Below are 25088 nucleotides of genomic sequence, written 5' to 3'. Positions count from 1 at the left end.
ACATTTTCTTCAAGCTGGTATCTATAAAATACAGGTTGAGTATCCCTTATCTAAAATACTATAAGCTTGTCCATATGGGTGGCTGAGCTAGTGACACTTTTGCTTTCAGAACGTTCAGTATACACAAAGTTTGTTTCATGCACAAAAGTATTAAAAATATTATGCATGAAGTTATGGGTATAAGGCTACAGGTATGTGTAGAAGGTGTATACAAAACATAAATGAATTATATGTTTCGTCTTGGTTTTCATCTCCAAGATATGTATACGCAAATATTCCACAATCCAAAAAGAATCTGAAATTCCAAACACTTCTGGTCCCATGTGCTTTGAATAAGGGAGACTCAACCTATACATGCAGATAATGGTTAAATAATAGATAGTGAAGGCTTATTTTTCAAACCTTGGAGTGCAAGTCTTTATACAACAGGAAACCATGCAGAGTCCAACTTGTTCCACTTTCCAGGAATATTGATTCAATTCCACATTGCAAAAATAGCATTTCAAAGAGCAATTGAACTTACAAAAGGCTAGAACAAGGGCAAGGCATTTGGAGCTGATGGTTTCCATGTCAGCATGGTTGTAAATCTGCTGTAGGTTTTTCTCTGAACTCTCAAGGAGCTGTCCAGGATGGTGAACTTCTTCAATGTATTGATTTAACATCTTGATTAATAACTAGAGTGGATTCACTGTGCCTTTGGGTGGAGCTACACTGTAGAATTAATACAGTTTGACACCACTTTAAGTGTGATAGCTCCATCCTGCAAAATCCTGGGATTTTGTAGTTTTGTGAGACAGAAGAACTACTTGGCAGAGAAGGCTAAAGACCTTGCAAAAGTACAAATCCCAGGATTCCATAGGATAGAGCTGCTGCACTTAAAAGTCAAATTGCGTTATTTCTACAGTGTAGATGCACCCACTGACAGGAACCATCGGCTGCCACTCAGCAGGGGGAATCTCTTGTTGGATTTCAGTTCCTGTCTGCCTGAGTGAACATTGACAATGGCCAGGAATTATGGAAGTCAGAGTTACACAGTGTCTGGAGAGCAACAGCTTCCCATGCCTTGACAAAATGGACTAGTAGGCTGATGCAGCATATAACATATATACTTTATAAATTGCAATACATATGTGTGTGTGTAGCAACTGTAGGAAAGCACAGCATGGTGTAGTGATTTGAGTGTTAGACAACTCTGGAGACCAGGGTTCAATTCCCCGCTCAACCATGGAAAACCACTCTGTGACCTTGGGTGAGTCACACACTCTCAGCCACAGCAAACCCTGGGATAGAATCACTTAGGGTCACTATAAGCTGGAAACGACTTGAAAACACACAATAGCAGCAAAGCAAGTACAAGCCACTGTGATGGTTGGCCAAAGACTCTGGTGACCAAAGTTCAAATCCTTGCTCAGTGATGGAAACTCACTGGATGATCTTGGGCAAGCCATACTCTTTCAGCCTCAGAGAAAGGCAAGAGAAAACTCCATTTTCTTGCTAGGAAAACCCCATAGTAGGTCTGTCTGTGGGTTGCTGTAAGTTGGAAATAACTTGAATGCACACAACTGGCAAGAATAAAACATCCTTCCCAGACAGCAAGTTGTCTCAGATATACAGCAATGAATCAAAGCAAAGGGCAGCCCAACCAAGATGAGACAGCCAGTGATCCCTAACTGGAGATATCCACCTCTCACTCATCAGTATCATCTTAATTTTATTTATTTATTTAGCACCATCAGTGTATATGGTGCTTTACAAGTAAACAAACAAGACAGCCAGCTGTTCCAAAGGCATACAATCTAATACATGCATACACACAGACAAAGGAAAGAGTAATACAAATGTAAAACTATGCAATACAATTGTAAAACAAATTATTCAGATAAAAATGCAAATAAGAAAAAGCAATCTAATACAGGCACCTCTCTTTTCTACTGTTTTGATAGATCTAAATTAAAGCCACCACACTTTTGACCCCTTCTCTATTTTTTTTATTTTTCTTTATTGAGATTTCATTAGATGTATCATTAAAACATATAAAACATATAGTACAATACACACCTATGCATCACATACATCATGTTCTCTACTTTTCTGATCATTACTCACATACTGTTTTTTTCCTCCTCTCAGTCGACTTGACACCATCTAGTGTTCAGTCTTGCATTTTCAAGCTAAAAAGACTGCTTTTCAGCCAATTCTACTTTTTGACAGTCCCTAACCCATCAGAGAAGTGGAGGCTGATAAATACATATAACCAAAATATACAAGATGATAAAATCATCTTAAGCTAAAATCCCAAAACTTGCAGAAATAAGAAAGTTTTAACTTGCTGTTTAAAAGCAATGAGGGATGGAGCATTCTGCAAATGTTCAGGAAGGCAATTCCAGGCGAAGAGAGCAGCTTATTGAAGCCTGAACTGTACAGGTGTGTACAGACACAGTCTGGGATCCTTTATCACCATCTCTATTAAGTCACTTTATATATACTTAGCTACATAGCAAAGGTGCTATTGATCAATTGCAAGAATATGTACCAGGACACTGGCAAGAGTGCCTGATGTGCCTTAGTGATAGATACACATTGGGACTGATGCACATTGGTGCCCAATATACATTGGTCTCATTACACATCAATCCCATTGTGCAACAGTCACTTTTTTGTGTGCAGAAGCTGAATGGCCATTGGTGACGGGGAGGGCTTTGATAGTATCTTCCTGCATGGCAGAATTTGCAGTCAGAGCTGGCAGTAGATTGCACTTCAACATTAGGAAGATCTTCCTGGCAGTAAGAGCTGTTTGACAGTGGGACACACACTCCTTTGAATGATGGTGGAGTCTCCTTCTTTGGAGATCTTTAAGCAGAGGCTGGATGGCCATCTGTTGGGGATGCTTTGATTGTGAGTTCCTGCATGGCAGAATGGGGTTGGACTGGATGGCCCTTGGGGTCTATTCCAACTCTGTGATTCTATGTAACATGACATCAGCCCTCTAATGGATAAAGACATTACAAAACTACACAATTCTAATTCCTTCAGACATAAATCAACTTATGAAGACTTAACTCCCATACTGGCCACTGATTTTAAAAATGAAGGGAAGAATGAACTGAACAAAATTTCTTACCGAGTCAAGAATGACCCTGAATGGCTGATGGCTATAATGAAAACCTCATCACTGCTTCCTCCTGGCCAAAAGTGGGACTGAAATTACATGAAATGTATACAAGAGCTCCTCCAGTTAAGGTCACCAGCACTTTGGAATAGGACATCACTGGGACTCAATTCTTTGTTGTTTCACCAGGACAGATGGACAGGACTATCCCCTCAGGAGCTTTATTCACTTATCCATTAAAATATTTATAACCTACTTTTCAATCCAAATCTCTAAGACAGCTAAGAAAGCATTAAAATATACAGAATCATACAAATAACACTAAATTTTTAAAAACTGAGAGGAACTAATAAAGCAACTGAATCAAGAAAAACAGGAAAAGGACTCTTTTGCAGGAGAGGACAGCCTGACATGCAAGAGTGAATATGGAAGAAGCAAAGTGAATGTGTATAGAGAAAAAGTTCTACAACTGTGTGCCACTCTTGAAAAGGCCCCATAGTATAGCTACCCACTGTAATTCGGATGGTGAAGGAACAACAAGCAGGACCTTGGAGGAGATATCAATGCACATGTAGGGTCATGCATCAGACGCCTTCGACGGCCAAATGTTTTTCTCTGGTTTAGCAAGCATACAGACCAACTTCATCAGATTGGATACGCAGCCTTTTTGCAATCTTCAGCTGTATATCTTTACCTTGTAAGGATACATTAAGTTAAAGGCTTTCAACATGCATGCCATCAAGAAAATCCTTTCAAAATCTGTTATTCCACCTTTCTATCTTCTACTTTTGATGTCAGACCACACATCTCCACTTATGATGATTCCTCCAAGTATTAAGAGGCCTCTATACCCTAAATTATTATTTTATTTTCTTATATCCCGCCTTTCTCCCAACATATTATTATTATTATGCTTTATTTATATAGCACTGTAGATTTATATAGTGCTGTAGGAATTAGAACATAGGGACTCAAAGCAGCTAAAGGCACCAGATCCTGTCTACATTTGGAAGCTAAGCAGGGTCAGCTCTGTTTAGTACTTAGATGGGACACTGGCAATAAATACCATGTGCTGTATGTAGGCCATATTTCAGAGGAAGGAACTGACGAAACCACCTCTGAGTATTCCTTGCCTTAGAAAACCCTATGAAATTCATTGAGTTGTCATAAGTTGACAGGCGACTTGAAGGCACATAGGCACACACGCAATTGCATATTACATTTTTGCATAAAACATTATTGCAGTTGCTACTAAGGTATTGGTTTGTGCACATGAAGTAAAAATGGCTTAGACCTCAGAGTTGGCCCAAGTGTTTGGCAGAGTAAGGCAGCTCCCTGTGATAAGGTCCCCTTAGGGTCACCGTAAATCAGAAACAACGGTAAGGGGAAATATATGTTGGTATGATATTGTTAATATTGTATTGCACATACCACAGTACTGAGTTATAGATGGATTGAAGATATGGAAAGGATTGCATTAGAGATGTAGGCTATTTGTAATTAAGACAACAACGGATTTAAAGGGGTTTTTTTAACGTGGAAAAAAAAGACAAAACAAAACAACTTGAAGGCACCTAACACACAAATAGCTTTATAGGGTAAAAAGTGTCCCAAACTTGGAGAAAAAAATGGAATATAAATTAGACCAACCAATACACAGGAAAAACTCCTCTTGTTGCCCCTTACCATGAACATCTTATGAGGATTCCTTATAAAATGATGACAGCAGCCATTACAGCAGCAGTGAACACAAATGCTAAAAGAAGGAACAAAAAAGTAAGCCTTTAAGAGATCACTCCCCTCCATTCAATATTCCAAATCTTGTTACTATTAAACTGTTGTCCTGCCTTCCCAGTTAATGTTAGGGATCAAGGCAGTTATCCGGCCAGCTAACATTGACCCTATTTACAATACCTCATTGGGAGATCTACAGATATAGGATGGGATGGATGTGTTGCCATAAATGAGTGAATGAATAAACAAATTCATAATACAGTAGTGCATTTTACCTTTCATTACTTGCTCACTTGCAGGTGCTGAAGAGTAGTTTGGAGGCAAAGAGGCAAAATCTGGAAGAACTGTGTAGAAATCTAAGTTTTTTTAAAAAGCAACAATTCAGTTTTCAGACAGCTGTGTGAGCACCAAAAGGAAAAAGAAAAAAGCTAGCAACACCTTTAAGACTCGCATTTCTTTTAGCGTGAGCTTTTGTGGGTTTAGTGAAATGGCTCATTTGCCTTAGAACACTATAATTCTAATAGTATTCAAAGGGCTAGCCATATTAGTCTGTAGTAGCACAAAAGGACATAAAGGCATGTGTGACAAACTGAGAAGAAGAAACGTCTACCATAATTCCACTATGTTTACAAAAGCTTATGCTAGAAATTTCTTCTTCTTAGGATGCATCTACACTGTAGGAATAATGCAGTTTGACACCACTTTAAGTGTCGCTCCATCCGATAAAATCCTGGAATCTGTAGTTTACAAGGTCTTAGTTTACAAAGCCTTCTCTTTGCTGGTGCCTCACAAGACTGCAAATCCCAAGACTCTGTAGGATGGAGCCATGGCAGTTCAAGTGGTCTCAAACTGCATTATTTCTACAATGAAGATGTACCCCTAGTTTCAAATGATGATAAGATTTTTTTTTTAATTCAGAGAAGACAAAATTTGTCTTTCAAACCAGAAGGCCACCTCAGAAAAGCCATGTCCCAGTTGTTTAAAAACAAACAAACTTTGGCAAAGTCCTAATACTCATCCAAGAAATGACTACAAAGAATACTTCCAAAATATGAAATGAATGACTGTGGAAATGACAACAATAGGCAGAACCCGGCAAAACTGACAGAGCTACATCTTGAGAACTCAAACTTCTTGAGAACTGCGACACAGAAATAGCAGCCAGCTACTAGGACTTCTTCTGGACTAGAGATTCTGTCAGGAGTTCCATATGCTTTTGTCCTGACAATATATGTTGGGCTATATGATGATGGGTTATATAGTAGAAATAGTATTACTGTATTTAGAAGTGGTGAGCTCAGACCAAGGTACTGAGATAAAAACGGAAATGGGATAAGCTTGAATCAAGCCTGAACAAGGTCATTTCTTTGAACGTATCTGGTTATAACAACAAAGAAGGGGCCAATATGGGAAAGAGAAGAGAAATGTGTTAATTAATTATAATGAATTAGAGCCTTATTGCACTACAAACAATCTCAGCAGGCAAAGTGAGAGAAACATGTTTCTTTTTCTTTCTACCCATGATGTCAAAGCATTTTTGTTCTCTCCCAGTTGTAAAAGCATAGGAGAGGGTGGTTAAAATGGCCCTTTTGCCAAATGGATTTTTCCAGCTTGGCAAAAGGGACACTTTTATAACCACCTCCCACGTTTTTACGACTGGAAGAGAATGAAAGTGCTTCGACGTCATGTGGAGACAGAAAGCTTCTCTCCATTTGCCTGTCAGGTTTGTTTCTAACGTGATAAGGTTCCTGGAATTAAGCCTGTCTGAAATTTGAAACTGTGTGTAGTTTAAATAGACAACTCTAATGCTTGCTGGTCAGTTCTGACAATGAACGTCCCTGGTTTCTATAGTTTCTTTCTCTGAGGTTTAATTACTGAAGCCTGGGTTTCTGAATTTGGTATCCTGTTGAACTTGACAGATTCCCATTGCTGGTCTTATAGGCCACAATAACTGAGACATGAACAATCTGGCCACTGACATGACTAACCTGGCCCAGAAATGAACCTAGAACTTTCTACAGGTAGGTATGCGCCCTGCCACTCTGCTCTTACTCTTCCTGACCCTCTTCTTACCTGAGCTGAGCAGTGTTTTGGTTGTCCCCTCTGGAACACTACTGCTGTCATTTGTACAGTGCAGTGATAATTTGGACCATTCTACTCTTCCATTGGAATCCTCACAGGTGATGACTTCAGAAATGGGGGTCCATGCGCGATATCCATCAAGACATCTGTATTGCAGTTCTTGTCCCACTACATATTTAAACACTTTGGTTGTGGCATGTTTGAGTGGCTTGGGAACTCCACATACACCTGTAAAATGTAGGGGGAAAGATGGGCAAGCTTTTAGTCAGGAGAGGTATGAAGAGAGATCATGGTTTCTTAGCACGTTGTTGTTTATGTGCCTTCAAGTTTTTTCTGATTATGGTGAGCCAAAGGTGTGATCTTATACTGAGGTTTGCTTGAAATATTTCTTCAGAGGGGGTTTGCCATGCCATTCTTCTGAGGCTGAGAGACTGTGACTTGCCCAGGGTCTCCCAGTGGGTTTCCATGACACATCATATTTCGGTGTTCACATTGCTTATGTATTACAATAATTTCGTCAGAAGAAAAAAGCTTCCTAAAGGTTTATCAGGATGCTGACTTTTGTTAACATTGTTTCACATAGCTTTTTGTAGGTTTTCCGGGCTGTGTGGCCATGTTCTAGAAGAGTTTCATTCCTGAGTGTTTTGCCAGCATCTGTGGCTGGCATCTGGGCCACAGTGCTGGTGAAATGTCAGGAAAAACTCTTCTAGAATATGGTCACATAGCCTGAAAAACCCTCAAAAGATTATGGATGGGCCCTGAAACATTGTTTTCACACTTTGCTTGGGCATAGCCCTGAAGTATTGGTTTTGGTTTTCTCAATGCTCAACTCAAGTATTTAAGAGCTCTGAAGTTTGTCCCCTGTTCCGACCAAGATTGTGAGAATTTGCAGAGACCTCATTTGCAAAAAAAAAAGCATGGGGCAGGCACTTCGGTGAGAGGTTCGATGCTCACTTTTTGTTTGTTGTTGTTTAAGTAAGAAAACTAACAGTGCCTCAGTCATTAATTTAATTATGTTCAGTCAAGGCAATTTAATTATCCCTTTTGGCTGCAGAGGAAGCAATCCATTCCAAAGATAAATGCAGGCCATCATTCTTTGCTTGACACTGGAACAGAGTTTATGGTTCACACTACTATTTTCAAGAAGAGTTAGGGGCTAACAGACTGGTGTTCACATGGGTGTGGGGGCGATGATGGGGTATGGCATATGCATGCAGGCTGCAGCCCCATGCCAGCGTCTTGCGTCTATGCCAACACACGGGGCATTACGGTACTCTGTTGGCACAATGCTTAGACACGCTGTGCCAAGGGAGCATTGAAAATTCTTCGTCGTGGAGGCAAGGGCGCCTTTTGCTGGTTCTAAAAGGAGCTGCATTTGCCATTCTTTTTGCACTGGCAAAGCACGGTATATTCTGTGGAAAAAAAAGAATGTTGTACCAGTTGCCCCTCTGTTTTCACGGACTTGAGATCTTCGGTTTTGATTATTCACAGGCGGCACCTCCATAAAGTTAATGGTGCCACGCCCGTGACCCGTGCACATGGCTGCACGCAGGAGCACGTTTTCGTTCAAAACTATGGGGCTTGAATATAGTGGGGGTGGGGTGGAATGGATCCCCCCTTCGAATTCGGAGGGAGGACTGTATACTTATTTCAACCTGCATCCTGAGAATTATAGCAATGGATAGAGCAATCAACAGGGACTTTTCCTCATTGTTTCCCCCTAATTGTATGTATTACAGCATACACTTTTTGTGGGATTTCAACTTATGTCTGAGGAAGTGGGTTCTCTGGCCTAGAAAAAACTGAAGCCACAGTGAATGTGGTAGCATTTAAGGCTCTTTCTTTTCTACTTAAAGTCTCTTTTTGGTGAGGAGGATTACATGTGTGTCTATATTTGGTACCAGTCTGTACCAAATCAGCACCCATCCCCTCCTTCTAATTTTCAACTTAGAACTGCTAGCAGTCCGGAATTTTTCCAGGGGCTATGCCAGTTCAGGATATATGTAATTTACCTGAGAAACTCCCCGCTCTCCCAAAAACAGGGTTTTATGTTCATACTTTAGCCTCACAGTACAGATCAAACTGGATCTGCAACCAAGGCAGAAGATGGATTTACAAGAAATACTCCAGCTTGGAATATTCCTGTTCAGGATTTTACAGGATACTCCAATCTATGCCTTACTTATTCCATGTATGTCCTGCCATTCCTTCAATGAACCAAAGGTTCATGCATGGCTCTCTTCTTTGTATTTCACTTTCATGACAATTTGTTGGGGTAAGTCAGGCTAAGAGAGGGACTCTGACTAACCCAAGATCACTCTGTGAACTTTAGCTGCAGTAGGAAAACCAGATCTCCCATTTTCGTTTTTCCTCAGTCTGCTGCTATTGCCCTCTTGTGCCACAGATGAGTCTGTTTTGGCTATATAATGATCCACACTTGGGCAATGGCTTTCTGATGGTAAGAGCTGTTTGAGAGTGGAACACGCTGCCTTGGAATCTCCTTCTTTGGAGGTTTTTAAACAGAGGCTGGATGGCTATCTGTCAGATTGTTTTGACTGTGTCTTCTTGCAGACAAAGGGTTGGACTGCCTGGCTCCAGTGGTCTTCCAACTCTATGATTCTTGATCTAAGTACCGTTCTCATATTTGTAGCTTATCTTTTTCGATTTGATTATTCTCATATATATATATTATATATATCTATATATTATATGATTGATAGATTCTCTTTAGGATCTCTAGGCACTCTGCTGGATGTTGACCATACAGTCCACACTGGAGAACCTAGAATACCTAGAGAAAACACGTCTCTAGGCATTTGTAGGTCCTCCAGCCACATTCTACGTATGCCTCTGGCGATGTGGACCAAGAATTGTGGCTGGAGGTCCTAGGGATTTCTGAGATGTATTCTCTCAGCTTAAAACAATAGAGTTTTTTTATTTGCATTTTCTCACTTTCACAGGGTTCTTTGCCCCAAACTCCAGTGAAAGTGGAGGGACCACTGTAGTACCAAGTTGAGTCATTAGTACTCATTTAGTACTAAGTTTGGTTTTCACCTATACGTTGCTAGGATGCATCATTTCATTTGTTTGTTCCTTCCCGGTTCTCCCTTTTACTCCAAATTCCCCCTGGGCTCACTTTGTCCTGTTTACATGACAAAGGACCAAAACCCTTGTTCATCATCATCATCATTATTATTATTATTATTATTATTATTATTATTACCTACATAAAATAGTATTTAAAAATATCTTTTACATAGTATTCCACATACAATATGTAAGAAATCACATTAATTATCCATTCTTAACTACCTTACCTAAATCTTATTCATATTAAACCATTTACTATTAACTAAACCGGTAATTTAAAAACAAAACATGTAAAATTATTATTAATATTTTCATTCTTCTGTCTTCTTTTCATCATATACTATTCATAACTCCACTAAAGTGTAATACTATTAATTTATCACTAATTCATTTCCCCCTCACTTTCCCAAATGCTCCCCATCACCAGAGCTTAATGTCTTCATATTATTCTACCCTCCAAAATTGTAACTCTTCCTATTGTGGTAAACCACCTTCCTCTTTTTACTAAAACCTTTTGTACAAATATTTTCCATATTGCTTCAAAATCATTTCTCTTCATTATTCCTTTTTTTAATCTTGATTTCACATGTTAACTTATCATTAATTGCCATTTGCCATATTTCTTTATACCAGTCTTGTATTTGCAGATCTCCCTGATATTTCCACTTTTTTGTGACACCTGCACAAGACATCATGGTCAATTCTTTTATCCTTTGACTACGTTGAATTGTTTTAAACTGTTGAAACAGTATCTTCCAACTCTATGATTCTATGAATCTCAAACATGCTAACATGGTTTTGACACTGTTTTTCATTTACTGTTTCCCACCCTGGTCTCATCAGATATCACACTGATATCAGGGGGCAGGGAGAAGACAATCTAATAAATTGACAAACAAATAAAACAAGAGTCTATTTTACCTTTCATCATTTGTTGAGTTGGGGTTTGGGAGCTGTTGGAACTTCCCTCACAGTCTCCGACTGAAGGCTGTCGTGCAGAGCGATGAATCAACTCCGAAGCGGCTGTGTAGAAACATAATTTAAGTAGGACAAATACATATGCAAAGGAATAGACAGCTATACCTGAGTTAACAAAGTGGAGGTGTTGTTTCCGTGGAGGTGTGGTCCTGTCTACACAAGGCAGAGCCAATGGCCCAATTTAACTGTGGACTGTCTTTGCATGGGAAGGGCAGCCCTGCAATGAATATTGGCTTTGTTGTTATTAACTGCCCTTGTGTCGATCTCGACCCATGGCGACCCTGCTGTTGAGACATCTCCAATATTCCCTGTCCAACTGCTGCAACCTTTAATAGAGTTCATCCATCTAGCATGCAGCCTTCTGCTCTTTCAATATCCTTCCTATCATTATTGTCCCCTGCCCCCCAAGAATTCATGACTTCTCATGATGTGTCCAAAGTACAACAGCCTAAGCTTTGTCATCTTGGCTTCCAGGGATAGTTTAGGCTTGATCCGCTCCATGACCCATTAGTTTATTCTTTTGGCTATCCATGGAATCCTCAGCACTCTTCTCCAGCATCATGTCTCAAATGAGTTGATCCCTGCCTTAATCCAGTGTTAAAAAAGCCCTCACCTATAAGCAAATAATAGACAATTCAATTTTTAAAGAAATTTTTTTATAGAAGATTTGATTCATTGGTTTTGCAACCAGTTGCCTCACTAATTGCATGTAGTTGCAAAATCAATCAATCAAATCTTCTATCTATCTATCTATCTATTCACTGGCCAGGCTGCCTGGGCTGTCGCTTAGATCAGTGATGATGCACAGATGATTGACATGCATTTTGAAGTGGTGCAAACTAGTAGGGACAACAATTGTGCCAAAAAAGAAGCGATTACAAGGGGATAATGAAAATATCTGCTTTCATAGTGGGAATGACAAACCATTTGGAATCGATTTACCAACATGGAACAAAGGTGAATCACACACCGGTTTAAATGTAAGTGGGAATGACCCCTCAATGGCTGTTTACAATACCTCCCACAGTGCCACTGCAAGTCACTCTCTCTGAAGTCACAATGAGGCATCAATCCATATGATCGACACTGGGCACCTTATTTTCTTTACCTCAGAAGGAATGACTCATGCCAGTGATAGCAGGTGGCATGGTGGGGTACATGTGTGAACAGCTGCCTGGTGTCACCCTGGAGTACCCAGGTAATGGGGGGTAGATTTAGGGCAGCTTCGGGGGCAGAATACTTCAGGAACAGCCCAGCATATTCTAGCCACTGTAGACTCAGCCTGTGAAACCAAGAAATAATAGCTGTCTAGAAAAGTAAATTTGATTATGAAAGCCAGTGTGGTGCAGTGGTTTGGATGCTGGACTACGACTTGCGAAGTAGACTGAAGTCCACGAAAGCTCGTGCTGCCAATTTCTTTCTTTCAGTTAGTCTCAAAGGTGCTACAAGATCTCTCTGTATACTGATTCTACAGACTAACATGGCTATATCTTTGAATTTTACCACTTAGGAGATTGGGGTTCAATACCCCATTCGGTCATGATACCCATTGGTTGACCCTGGGCAAATCACATGCTTTTAGGCTCAGGAGAAGGCAATGGCAAACCTCCTCTGAACAAATATTGCCATGACAGGGTCTCCTTAGGGACAGCATAAGTCAGAAATGACATGAAGGCAAACAATAACAATAACAAATTAGGATGATAATGATGATGAGAGCCGTAATGCTCTAATACTAATTCTGGCAAAAGAAACAAAATTCAGTAGCAACGACAGTGGCTCTTTATGGTATCGGAGGATGGCAGAGTGCCCTCTCATAGCACAGACTAGTTCCCTGAGGGTCACCAAAAGAGAAATTAAGGAGGGAGAAGAGTGCTTTTCCCATTTGTGGAGCTGCCAAAATTCAGGCATGTGGTTGTAGCAGCAGTGGTGGCAGCACTAACAATTTCAGCAGGCACTGAAGCCAATGAGGACAGCAGGAGCTAGAAAAACAGCTGGTGTGTGTATGCACATACATGTAGCCTGCACAACTCAATTCTATGGATTCAGGTTTTGTTGTTGTTATTGTGTGCCTTGAAGTCGTTTCTGACTAATGGCGACCCCAGTTCTGTAAAGCTTTGAAAAAGGTTCCCCAGTTGTTAAATGACCCTCCTTGGCTCCTTTCGTGCCTTTGACAAAAGCCCCTGGCACAGAGAGTTTTGCTGGATAATGTCTGTGTGCCAAGCTGTGGTTAAAATTATAGGAGATTGGGTGGTTTTCAAAAGGGACATTTTAGACGATACTAGTGGATTCAGGTAACCAGGAGCCAGAGGATAGCATACCACAAGAAGATGTTTGCCTGCAACCCAAAAGTGTCTGTGGTTAAGTCCAGTATTATCAGTTCAGCCCTTGGATTTCCTGGTAACACTGGGCTTAACCACAATTAAGTTGACAGAACAGCTAAGACAACTTTCCGTGTGATCTAGAAAAGTGTGGTCTGCTACAGAGCCACTTTCTCAGGGTCACATATTAGCGGGTGGTGTTGTAGCTGTGGTAGAGCATATGCTTTGTGTATATGAAGTCTCATGTTCAATAGATAACATCTCTGGTTAGGGCTGGAAAAATTCTTGTCAGAAACCCAGGAGCACCACCCATCAGTGTCAACAATCACACTCATCATTGAGAGGAATTCATCTTCCCTGCAATTAACATGTTCCCCCTCCCACAGTGGGATTTCTCAGCAACACATGCCTCCTCAATTTCACTTGCAAATTAAGTATAGCTGAGGAACCTGAAATCAGACATGAAAATCAATACATAGATAAGGAAAATCACATGCTACAATAAACAGACATATTTCACCACTTGGAGGAGCACTATCATTAAAAATAGAGGTTGAAAAGTAAGTACCACTCCCAGAATCCCAGTTGTAGTTAATGCAACCAAGTGACTTTTCCAAGCTCTAACTAAATATGATCATTAGTCCAATTTTTTTGTATTTAATAATAAGAGTCATCCTCTCAATGTATATTATTATTGCAAAGTCAAAGGCTTTCATGGCCAGAATCCATAGTTGTTGGTTTTTTTTTTTTTTTTGTGGCTTTTTTGGGGCTCTGTGGCCATGTTCTAGAAGAGTTTATGCCTGATATTTTGCCTGCATCTGTGGCATTCTCTGAAGATGCCAGCCACAGCTGCTGGCAAAACGTCAGGAATAAACTCTTCTAGAACATGGCCACATAGCCCAAAAAAACCACAAAAAACTATTATTATTATTATTATCATCATCATCATTAATTTATTTATATCCCATCCTTTCCCCAAGACTGAGACTCAGGGCAGCCTACAACATTAAAAAAAATACAATTAAATAGTACATTAAAATAGAATTAAATTACTACAATAATTAAAACAAATTACATATTAAAATATCAAATACTTTAAAAAGATAAAAATGTTTAAAATACATTACAGCAATATAGCACCCCAGGCCATACTTTAAAAACTGTTTCGAAAGCCTATCTGAAGAGGAAGGTCTTCACCTGTCGGCGGAAGGCTATCAAAGAAGGGGCCGTTCTGGTCTCCCCGGAAAGGGAGTCCCAGAGTCTAGAGGCAGCCATGGAAAAGGCTCTCTTGTGTCACCACAGGTGGTGGGACGGAGAGAAGGGCCTCCCCTGAGGATCTCAGAGCCCAGACTGGCTCATATAGGGAGAGGCAGTCTGCCAAATAGTCTGGACCAGAACCATATAGGGCTTTATAGGTCATCACCAGCACTTTGAATTGTGCTTGGAAACAAACTGGCAGCCAGTGGAGCTGTTTCAAGAGGGGCGTCGTATGATCTCTATAACCTGCCCGTTAGCAGCTTGGCTACAGCTCTTTGGACCAGCTGAAGTTTCTGAACACTCTTCAAAGGCAGCCCCTTGTAGAGTGCATTGCAGTAGTCCAAATGGGATATAACCAAGGCATCTCAAGGAATGGGCACAGTTGGCAAACAAGTTTTTAAATGTGCAAAAGCACTCCTGGTCACAGGAGAGACCTGGCCCTCCAGGTTGAAAGCTGAGTCCAAGAGTACCCCCAAACTGTGAACCTGCGTCTTCAGGGGGAATGTGACCCCATCTAACACAGGCTGGATCTGTATTCCCTGATCTGCCTCTGACTGACCAGGAGCACCTCTGTCTTGTCTGGATTAATTTTTTCAACTTGTTTCCCCATTGGTGCTATGTCTACTAACTTCCCTATCCATTCTTTAATAATAAGAGTCAATCCTCTCAATGACGGGGGTCTGGAGAACAGAATGTGAGAAGAGGTTTTCTCAGCTGCGTTCAGGTAAAGATTTTCTTTTCTTATCTGCCTGGCAAGCAGAAGTAGGATTTAAGTAAGGTAAGAACATCACAATGATAGCTCTGTAGATGATGGAAGTTCATCAGATGTAAGTTGTTTTGTGTCTGTGCTCTGAAGACAGGAGCTCCCTTCTTATGAAATTGGTTTAGCTGTTCCCAAAGAAAAGTTCCCTAACTCAGAACAGATTGACCTTTCATCCATTGTTCCACATGTACTTTTGGAATTTCCTCTTTGCTGTTATTGTATCCCTAATCAGTTGCAAGGCTTGGAAAATGTCCTGTTTTGGACTCCCACTCTCAGAATCCCCCAGCCAACATGCCACAGTAGTCCCTCAAAAGTAACTTTTCCCAAGCTCTGGGCAGTTAATATCCAAATAGGTTACCCATGTCTTCAAAGAAGATTGTCTTTGGCATGACTTATCAGACATGAATACGAAATGTATTAGAAGACTCGGTGTCTTTACAAAAACAACACATTGTTAAAAATGTTAGAAACCAAAGTGTCAACAATACAAAAAAAAAAAAGTCTGCCAACAGATCTGAAAAAAGTGAACAGAAGACATTTGTCTGATTAAAAATAATATTGTAAGCCGCCCTGAGAGCCATTAGGGCTGAAGGGCAGGATATAAATACCTAAATAAATAAAAATAAAATAAAATAAAAATAAAAAATAAAATAAAATAAAATAAAAATCTGTTACAGTTGGCCCTCCGCATTTGCAGCTTTGACTTTTGTAGATTTTATTATTCATAGATTTGATTAATATGTTCTCTCTAGGAATCTCCAGTCTCTCCGATACATCAGCCAGAAGTCATGCTGGAGAACCGAAATATTTCTAGAGAGAGCACTTCTCACCTATAGCTCAATTCTATGGTCAACTTCTAGCCAATGTTGATCATAGAGTTGTGCTAGAGGACCTAGAAATTCCTAGAGAGAGATTCTCTCAGGTTAAAACAAAAATAGTGTTTTTGTTATTTGCAGTTTTTCCCCTTGTGCTCCTAACCCCAGTGAATGTGGAGGGCCCACTGTAATTCCCCCAGAAATGTAACTTCTTACCTGTGCAAACAGGAGGAGAACGGCAGGTCCACTGAGCTTGGGCAGATCGATTCTCACAGTTAATATTGTTGCCTTTGCCTGCTGGCCTCTTAAAACCAGCCTGACATTCATACCGTAAACGCGTCCCCACGACATACCACTCTGCAAAGTACTCAGCAAATCCAATTGTCTTGGGAGTGGGGCATTCTCCTGAAAAGGGAAACAAGATGTGTGTAGACAGAAGGCTCTCATGATGTGGAAGCTCTGGTGATTAGAAGAACGCACCTACAGTTTACGTCAGAGTTTTGGAGTCTTTTAAAGCTCTTCAGCGCTAGCTGGTTAAAATGTCTTTATTAATGACTGAAGCAAATGTTAAAGCTCTGGTTCCCATTTTTCTTCTAAACAGTTTGTTGGTGATTTGAAGTCGAAGGCTTTCATGGCCAGCATCCTTAGTTTTTTGTGGGTTTTTCAGGCTATGTGGCCATGTTCTAGAAGAGTGTATTCCTGACGTTTTGCCAGCACCTGTGTCTGGCACCTTCAGAGGATGCATTATGTCATCTGCACACCAGGAATGAGAACTGAACCTTTAGGAACAGTCCTTTTAGCTTCTTATATCAGGGAAGCATTTTTAGCTGCTTTGCTGTCCTTTAAACCAGCAAACACCATGTCCAGTGCCGGTTGCTGGAGAGCACTATTTCAGTCGGAAGTTCACTAAGTAAAGACACTCCTGACATCAATATAAAGTAATGCTAAGACGGAAAGGACTGAAGGGGTTAAAAAGCAGACTCTAAGAAAGGAATTTTATTTGCCTGATCTAAAGAATAAACATGTTAGTCACAATCTGAAGGTTGAAGAAGAAATGAAAAGAAGAGGTTTGATTCTGGCCAAAAGTACAGAGAGCTCTGTGAAGAAACTAAAAGATTAAAAAGAGACTGTGACACATCAAGAGGAATAATGGCAAAGAAATGATTCACTTCCTCTTGTAGTTTGACAGCTGTCAAAATGTCTACGAGGACAAGAGCCAGAAGTGGGCAAGCTCTATCTACACAGGGACCACAGATGAATAATCAGTTGAGAGGTGAGCCAGATGAGCATGGACCTGAAGAGTGAACTGAAGAAGGGTCTGAAAAATTGTCTGAGAGTTGGGTTAAAGATGGAACTGAAAGAGAGAAGAAATTCATTGGCACAAATATCTACAGAGATGCAACAGATGAATGAGAAATTGACAACTTTGGAAGACAGAACACAAAAACTGGAAAAGATTTTGTTGTTGTTGTTGTTAACCACCCTTGAGTCAATCTTAACTCATGGTGACTCTGTGGATGAGACATCTCTAAGACTCCCTATCCTCCACTGCTGTGCTCGGGTCCTGTACATTGATACCCATGACCTCCCTAATTGAATCTATCCATCTTGTTTAGGGTCTGCCTCTTTTTCTACATCCCTCCACCTTTCCTAGCATTATTGTCTTTTCTAATGAGTTGTACCTTCATGATGTGGACGAAGTACAACAGCCTCAGTTTGACCATCTTGGGCTAGAGATTTCAAAAAGGTCTGTACTGCAAAAGTGATCCTGCAATGATGCTACTTCCTTCCGTACTGCCCCACTGTCACAGTAGCCAACGGGATTCAAGAATTAAAGCTACTAAATGCCCTTCAGACAGGGTGGCCAGTGGAAAAAGAGCAGGGCTCTTGTGTGCTTGTTGTGTGCCTTCAAGTCATTTCTGACTTATGGCAACCCTAAGGTGAGCCAATAATGGGGTTTTCCTGGTAGGTTTGTTCAGAGGAAGTTTTCCATGGTCATCCTCTGAGGCTGAGAGAGTGTGACTTGCCCAAAATCACCCAGCAGGTTTCATGACTGAGCTAGAAATCAAACCCTGGTCTCCAGAGTCATAGTTCACCATTCAAACCACTATGCTACACTGGATCTCCAGACTCCTGTACCCTAAAGATTTGTTTAGAAGAAGGAATTTCAGCATGGATGGTTTGTTACTTGCTGAAATTCCCTCTTCTGTCCAACTGTTAAAGGTATGGGAACTCTGTCCTCTTTCATGGGCCCCCCTTACCTTTCAAACAAGCAACATTTCATCTCAGAACTGAAATATGAGTCTTCTAGGTGAGTCATCTGACTGAAACTGCCCTATACAACTAGCAGTTTGGGCAAGGAGGAGGGGGATGGCTTCGTGGCATATCAGCTTTGAAAGGTCTGAAAGTTTCAAGAACAGATAAAATGAGATTCCATCTCCTGGTTCCGTTAAAGAGCCGTTTGAAATACTCACCCTGAGGTGTCTGGCTTTAAGAGAAAGTGCAAGTACAAGGAGTTTTGGTATGATCACTGTTCACTCTTTTTACAATCTATGGCTAATAAGTGTGGTTAAAGTATTTTCAGTACTACAGCAGATGTGAAACAGTCACAACCTACTTGTAAAGGTGGGAAGTATTCACAGAATCATAGGATCTTAGAGTTGGGAGGGACTGAAAAGGCCATGTAGTCCAACCCCCTGCCGTGCAAGAATACGCACCTGAAGCATGTCTGAAAGATGCCAATCCAACCTCTGTTTAAAGACCATCAAAGAAGGAGGGTCCACTGCCCTTTGAGGTAGTCTAATCCACTATTGAACAGATCTTACTGTCAAGACATTCTTCCTAATGTTTAGGTGGCATATCTTTTTTTGAACAGTGGTCCCTCCACATTCGCTGGGTTAGGGGTGAAGGACCCTTGTGAATGTGGAAAAAATGCAAATAAAAAAAAACACTATTCTTTTTACCTGAGAGAACACCTCTGTAGGAATCTCCAGTTCTTCCAGTGCAACTCCATGGTCAACATCTGCCAGAAGCTGAACATAGAATCATGCTGGAGAACCCACAAATGCCTTGAGAACTGTTTTTTTAAAAAAGAACTTCTATCTTGTATTGAAGGTGTAACAGGCTTGTTTTCTGCTGCTGTAGAGACTTGGGTGCAAAGCAATGGATTCAAGCTGAAGGAAAAGAGATTTCTCCTAAACATCAAGAAGAGCTTCCTGACAGCAATAGTGTGGTGGGTCTCCTTCTTTGGAGGTTTTTAAGCAGAGGCTGGATGACCATATGCTGGGAGAGCTTTGGCTGTATATTCCTGTATGGCAGGTGACTGACTCGATGGCCCTTATCATCTTTTCCAAATCTATGATTCTACCAGAAGCGCAAAGTACAACATTGTTTGGAGGCTGCATGATTCCACCCTGCGGACTTTTCACACCGCACAGAGGAAGTACTAGTGGGCCACTTTTGACTGTCATGGTTGCATCCTATAGAATTCTAGGGTGTGTAGTTCAGCATACCCTCCAGCTGTCCTGATATGGCAGATACCCTACTAATAATCCTCCATCATCCTATTTTGTCAGCTTTTAAAATGTCACAGTTTTTCTCTCCTCTCCCCACTTTCCCACTCAGGTTACTTCAGTAGCTGCAAACTAAGTTCAGAGTTCATAAGTAGTCTGCACTTACATAACTAAACAGAGGGGAGAAAGGAGAGGAATCTTGCTCTTCCTTGTAGACTCAAGCAAAATCAAACTCTCCAAAAGCAAAGTCCTAGCTTGTGTGTGCTTGTTCATTAAATTTTTTTGCCATTTTTACCAAACATTGATATTGTTCAGGCACATATTCCCCAGTTTTCATCTGTGAAATGTTGGAGGATATGGTTTAAATATCCCTCCATTGTGAAATCATAGGCAACTACTGCTGTCACCCCAAGGCTCAGAGCAACCAGGCCAATGGTCCCTCAGCTGTAGATCAGGCCACCGTGGAAGAGAAAGGCTCCAGTTTACATGCTGCCAATAGCCAAAGGGATTGTGTGTCCTAGATTGTTCTGGTCCATGGACCTTGTTTGTAAATCTGAAAAGGGGTTTTGCAAAGCTTGCAACCATCCAGATAGTGTACTGGTAAAATACAACTCCTATTTGATTGTCATTGAGGGCCATTCTACACTTCACAATTATAGCACTTTGATTTCACTGTAACTACCATGGCAACACCAAATGAAGTCCTGGGATTTGTGGAAGGGAGAAGCCCCCAGGAGTTTGTGGTAATGTGCCAACAGTGTCTCTGCCAGCCTCCTTGCCAGATCTAGTTGGGTAGACAGGGTCTTTCCCAGGACTTTCGCTCTCTGGGAGTCCCATTCTATCAGCCAAGAGGTGGCCCAGTACATTGTACACTAAAAGGCAGACACCTCCCTCTGAGGTGTCACCCAGTTCATCCTGTACCCCCTAGATACCCCAAATATCAGCAAATGGCAACGGCAAGGTTCTGCTACTTACCTTTTCCAGCCCCTAATGCAGACTGGAATGCTCCCCAAATCAAGACTAATCCAAATCCAGTGCAGAAGCTGCTCATATCTTCTAGTATTTTTAAAGACGTAAAAGGCTCTTTTCGGGGTTTTATTCCACCAACTGCTTGGGAGGCAATGAATCTTTCTACTGCAGGACCACAGGAAGAAGCCTAGATAATGGTTTATTGTCTCGAGTTTGATCAGAATCTCTTTTCAACTTCCCCTCCCTCCACCTCTGTGTAGTTGAAACTCTTCTCCTCAGGTGTGAGGACTACTCATCCAGGAAGTTAGATATTTTTTAAAAAACACACACATACAAAAAGTACCATATAGATTAGCCACAGTTTAGAGGAAGTGGTTTTCCCTGTGCGGTTGGCATCCTGCGAGTGGCTTTGGCCTGCCAACTGGACACAATTTGAGCAACTATCCGCTCACGACAAGCAAAGTCTATGTGTGACTATTTCACTATGCCATTGTATTTAATGGAACTTCAGCATCCATGGATTTTGGTATTCCCAGGGGGTCCTGAGAACCAAACCTCAGCAGATACCAAGGACCCACTGTAAATGAAAATAAATACAGACTGAAAGGCATGCTGGGAAGGGCATAGGACAGGGAGGCAAGGCTATGGAGGCCAGCATGTTGAAGACAGAGGCTGGGACAGAAGCAGTACTGTGGAGATTTGGAAGTCTGTATATTTGCATTTTAATGCAATTGTGGCACCTTACGAGCCTGGTGTGATAAAGTCCTTTGCCTCTGCTATTGTAAAATAAGTGGAAGTCAATTGATCTACTGAAGAGCATCCATGGATCTATCCTGGATCTGTCTTCTGCCCAATGTTTTGTCAAAAAATTTTGTCACTTGCCAAAGGATTACATGAGTAGTTGTAGTAATAACTGGACCACATTTTCTGACTCATCCAGGAAAAGGTTTTGATTGGCATATATATGTTTCCCAAACATCTGATAATAGAAGTTGCAATGTTACTCATTCTATCTGAATTATTACAATTAGAAGCACACTTTAGTTTCCTTCTCCAAAATCTTTACTCATACAGAATGTGAGTTCCAGCATGGTATAGTGGCTGCGGCACTGGATTATGATTTGGGGTTGCAGTTTAAGAAAACAAAAATAACAACCATGGAAGATCTACTAGAATCTGTCTGAGATACTGAGAAAATTGACACAGTTAAAGAGTTCCCATACTTTGGATAAAATATTGATCAGAACGGAGACTGCAGTCAAGAAATAGGAAGAAAGCTAGAAAAGCTGCTGTGAAGGAACTGGAAAGTATCATAAAATGAAAAGACATAACTGTGAACACTAAAGGTAGGATCACCCACACCATGGTATTCCCCGTCACCATGGATGGATGTGAGAGCTGGACAGTGAAGAAAGCTGACAGAAAGAAAGTCAACCCATTTGAGATGTGGTTCTGTAGAAAAGTACTGAGTATACTGTGGATGGCCAAGAAGACAAAGAACAGATTGAGCCTGAACTGTCCCTGGAAACCAAGATGACAATTTAGTTGTATTTTGGCCACATCGTGAGAAGGCATGACTCAATGGAAAAGTCAATGATGCTGGGAAAGGTAGAAGGTAATTGAAGAAGAAGACTGCACATTATTGTTGTTGTTGTTAACTGTCCTCAAGTCAAACACAACTCATGGCGCACCTATGTACGAGACATTTCCAAGCTCTCCTTTTTTCCATTTCTCTGCTTAAATCTTGTACAATCAGGCCCATGACCTCCCTGATTTGAGTCTAGCCATCTGGCTTATAGTTTTCCTCTCTCTCTCTACTACCTTTTACCTTTCCTTGCATTAGGAATGCCAGATGGTTGGAGTCAGTCAGGGAGGCCACAGGATGAGTCTGCAGGACCTGAGTAGAGAGGATGAAGATAGGGGGTCTTGGAGATGTCTGACCCACAGGGTTGTCATGAGTTGAGGTTGACTAGAGGGCAGGTAACAACAACAACAAGATCCAGCTACTAGATTCTTCACAACTGTGATGTTGACTGGCTTTCATCCTGTACCACCAGCAGTGTGTCATTGCTATGAGGCAGAAAATACCCTGGGGGGGAAAAACTCAAAAGTATCCCAAAGTCTAGTTTGCACTTACTAGTTTGGACCAATTTTCAGTTTATTTTGAGCTTCAGGCTTTGTTTGTTGTTGTATGGCTTCATGTTATTTCCAGATTATGGTAACCCTAAGGCACACCTATCATGGGGTTTCTTGGCAAGTTTTTTCAGAGGGGGTTTGCCATTGTTATTCTCTGAAGCTGAGAGTGTGTGACTTGACCTAAGTCACCCAGTGGGCTTTCAAGGCTGAGTGGGGATTCAAACCCTGGTCTCCAGAGTCCTACTCCAACCTTATGTGACAAATGTTGCTGTCCTTGAGCAAGCAGGGACCACCAGCATTGAGGCCATGCTACTGAGGACGCAGCTGCGCTGGGCAGAACACATTTCTAGGATGAAGGACCATCGCCTCTCAAAAATAGTATTCTACGGTGAACTTGCCACGGGTCAGCGTAAGAGGGGCTCCCCAAAAAAGAGATACAAGGACTCCCTGAAACAACATCTCAGACTCGGCCAAATTGATCACCAACAATGGTCTGCCCTGGCCTCGCATTGGGAGGCATGGAGATGCACTATCCACAGTGCTGCAGCTTTTTTCGAAAGCTCACACCGAACGAGTCTCGAAGAGAAATGACAACGCAGAAAGAACCACAACCCGGAAACATCACCCAAGGAGACTTTCTGCTGTGCTTTCTGCATCCGGACTTGTTTATCTCGGATTGGCCTTTTTAGTCACCAACACGCTTGTACAAAGCGCGGGATGCGTCCTTCCTGAATCTTCGTTCGCGAAGTAAAGCCAGAGAGAGAGACTCCAACCACTACACCACACTGGTTGTGAAAATAAACGTGGGGGGGGGGGGGGAAGAAACCCATACACTACCTCGAGCTTATTGGAGGGAAGGTGGGATAAAAATGTAACTTCCAGAATAATAAATAAGATTTTCAGAGCATTATTCTGGATTAGAAAGATGCTTCAATTATTTTTTTATCTTAATTGGTTTTAACCTGTGTTTTAGAGTGTTATATTTAGGTTGAGGGTTAAGGGGATTATGTAATTTTTAGTTATGTAAGTATGTATTACGTATTTTATTTATGTATTTTATTGTAAGCCGCCTAGATCCTTTTGGAGAGACGGGATATAAATCATCATTATTATCACTACCACCACCATCATCATCATTGGCCATGTGTATCAAATTTGCAGATGAAACCAAATTAGGAGGAGTAGCTAATACCCCAGAGGACAGGATCAAAATTCAAAATGACCATAACAGATTAGAAAACTGGGTCAAGACTAAGAAAATGCATTTTAATTTGGAGAAATGTTAAGTAGGGGGGGAAAAGAACAAGAAAGTCACAGGTATAGGATGGGTGACCCCCTGGCTGGACAACACTACATGTGCAAAGAATCTAGGAGCCTCAGCAGATCGCAAGCTGAACATGAGTCAATAGTGTGATGCAGCAATTTAAAAAGCCAATATAATCCTAGGCTGCATCAATAGGAATATAGTGTCTAGACTGTGAGAGAAATAATAACTCTATTCTCCTTTGGTCAGACCTCATCTAGGATACTGTGTCCAGTTCTGGGCATCAGAGGGATATTGAAAAGCTGGAGCATGTTCAGAGGAGAGCAACCAAAATGGCGAAAGGTCTGGAAACCATGAAGCCCTATGAGGAGAGACCAGGGAACTGGGGATGTTTATCTTGGAGAAGAGAAGGTTAAGAGGTGATATGACAGCATACTTAAATAATGGAAGGGATGCCATGTTGAAGATGGAGCTAGTTTGTTTTCTGCTGCCCAGGAGACCAGGACATGGAGCAAAGGATTCAAGCTACAGGAAAAGAGATTCCACCTAAATATTAGGAAAAAATTTAATATTAGGAAGAACGTCTTGATAAAGAGCTGCTGGACAGTAGAATGTGTGGAGTGTGGTGGAGTCTCCTACTTTGGAAGTTTACAAATAGAGGCTGGATGGCTGTCAGGAGTGCTTCGATGGTGTATCCCTGCATGTGAGAAGGGGGTTGGATTGGGTGGCCTTTGGGGTCTTTCCAACTCTATGATTCCATGATTCTAAATTTACCAGCTTAAGATCAGCATCCAGCGTCCACTGAGGTTTTCAGTCCTGTTCTTATACTCCTCACATCATTTGTCGCTGGTCTAACTTGTAACTATCTGTTTGGACTCTGCTGACAGATTGCTTGCTCATCTTTCACTGGAGCCTTCTTTTTCTTCTTCCATCCTTCCAGAAAGTTAAAAATGATATGTCATTTTGGCTTGTGGTGTCAATGTGCGCACATACTCATTTCTTGGTCACATGTGGATTATCTGTGGTCAATCATAGTTTTCAAGGCTTGGTAGCATTTC

General features: G+C 41.2%; 1 protein-coding gene across 1 annotated transcript; it reads right to left on the bottom strand.

Annotated features, from left to right (window-relative positions):
• Positions 1-2901: 2901 nt before the first annotated feature.
• LOC121931967 (interleukin-2 receptor subunit alpha-like) lies at positions 2902-20767 on the bottom strand. Its single transcript, XM_042470152.1, has 7 exons — positions 20637-20767; positions 16366-16554; positions 10937-11038; positions 6917-7153; positions 5119-5199; positions 4796-4865; positions 2902-3803 (listed from the first exon to the last, which is right to left on the bottom strand). Exons 1-6 carry the CDS (start codon positions 20710-20712, stop codon positions 4819-4821), a joined length of 732 nt encoding a protein of 243 aa, XP_042326086.1. The 5' UTR covers positions 20713-20767; the 3' UTR covers positions 2902-3803; positions 4796-4818.
• Positions 20768-25088: the final 4321 nt, after the last annotated feature.

This window comes from Sceloporus undulatus, chromosome 5 (assembly GCF_019175285.1).
Source record: "Sceloporus undulatus isolate JIND9_A2432 ecotype Alabama chromosome 5, SceUnd_v1.1, whole genome shotgun sequence".
Classification (NCBI taxonomy): Eukaryota; Metazoa; Chordata; class Lepidosauria; order Squamata; family Phrynosomatidae; genus Sceloporus; species Sceloporus undulatus.
The sequence above is the reverse complement of the archived record's forward strand: the minus strand, read 5'-3'. Positions and strand labels throughout refer to the sequence as shown.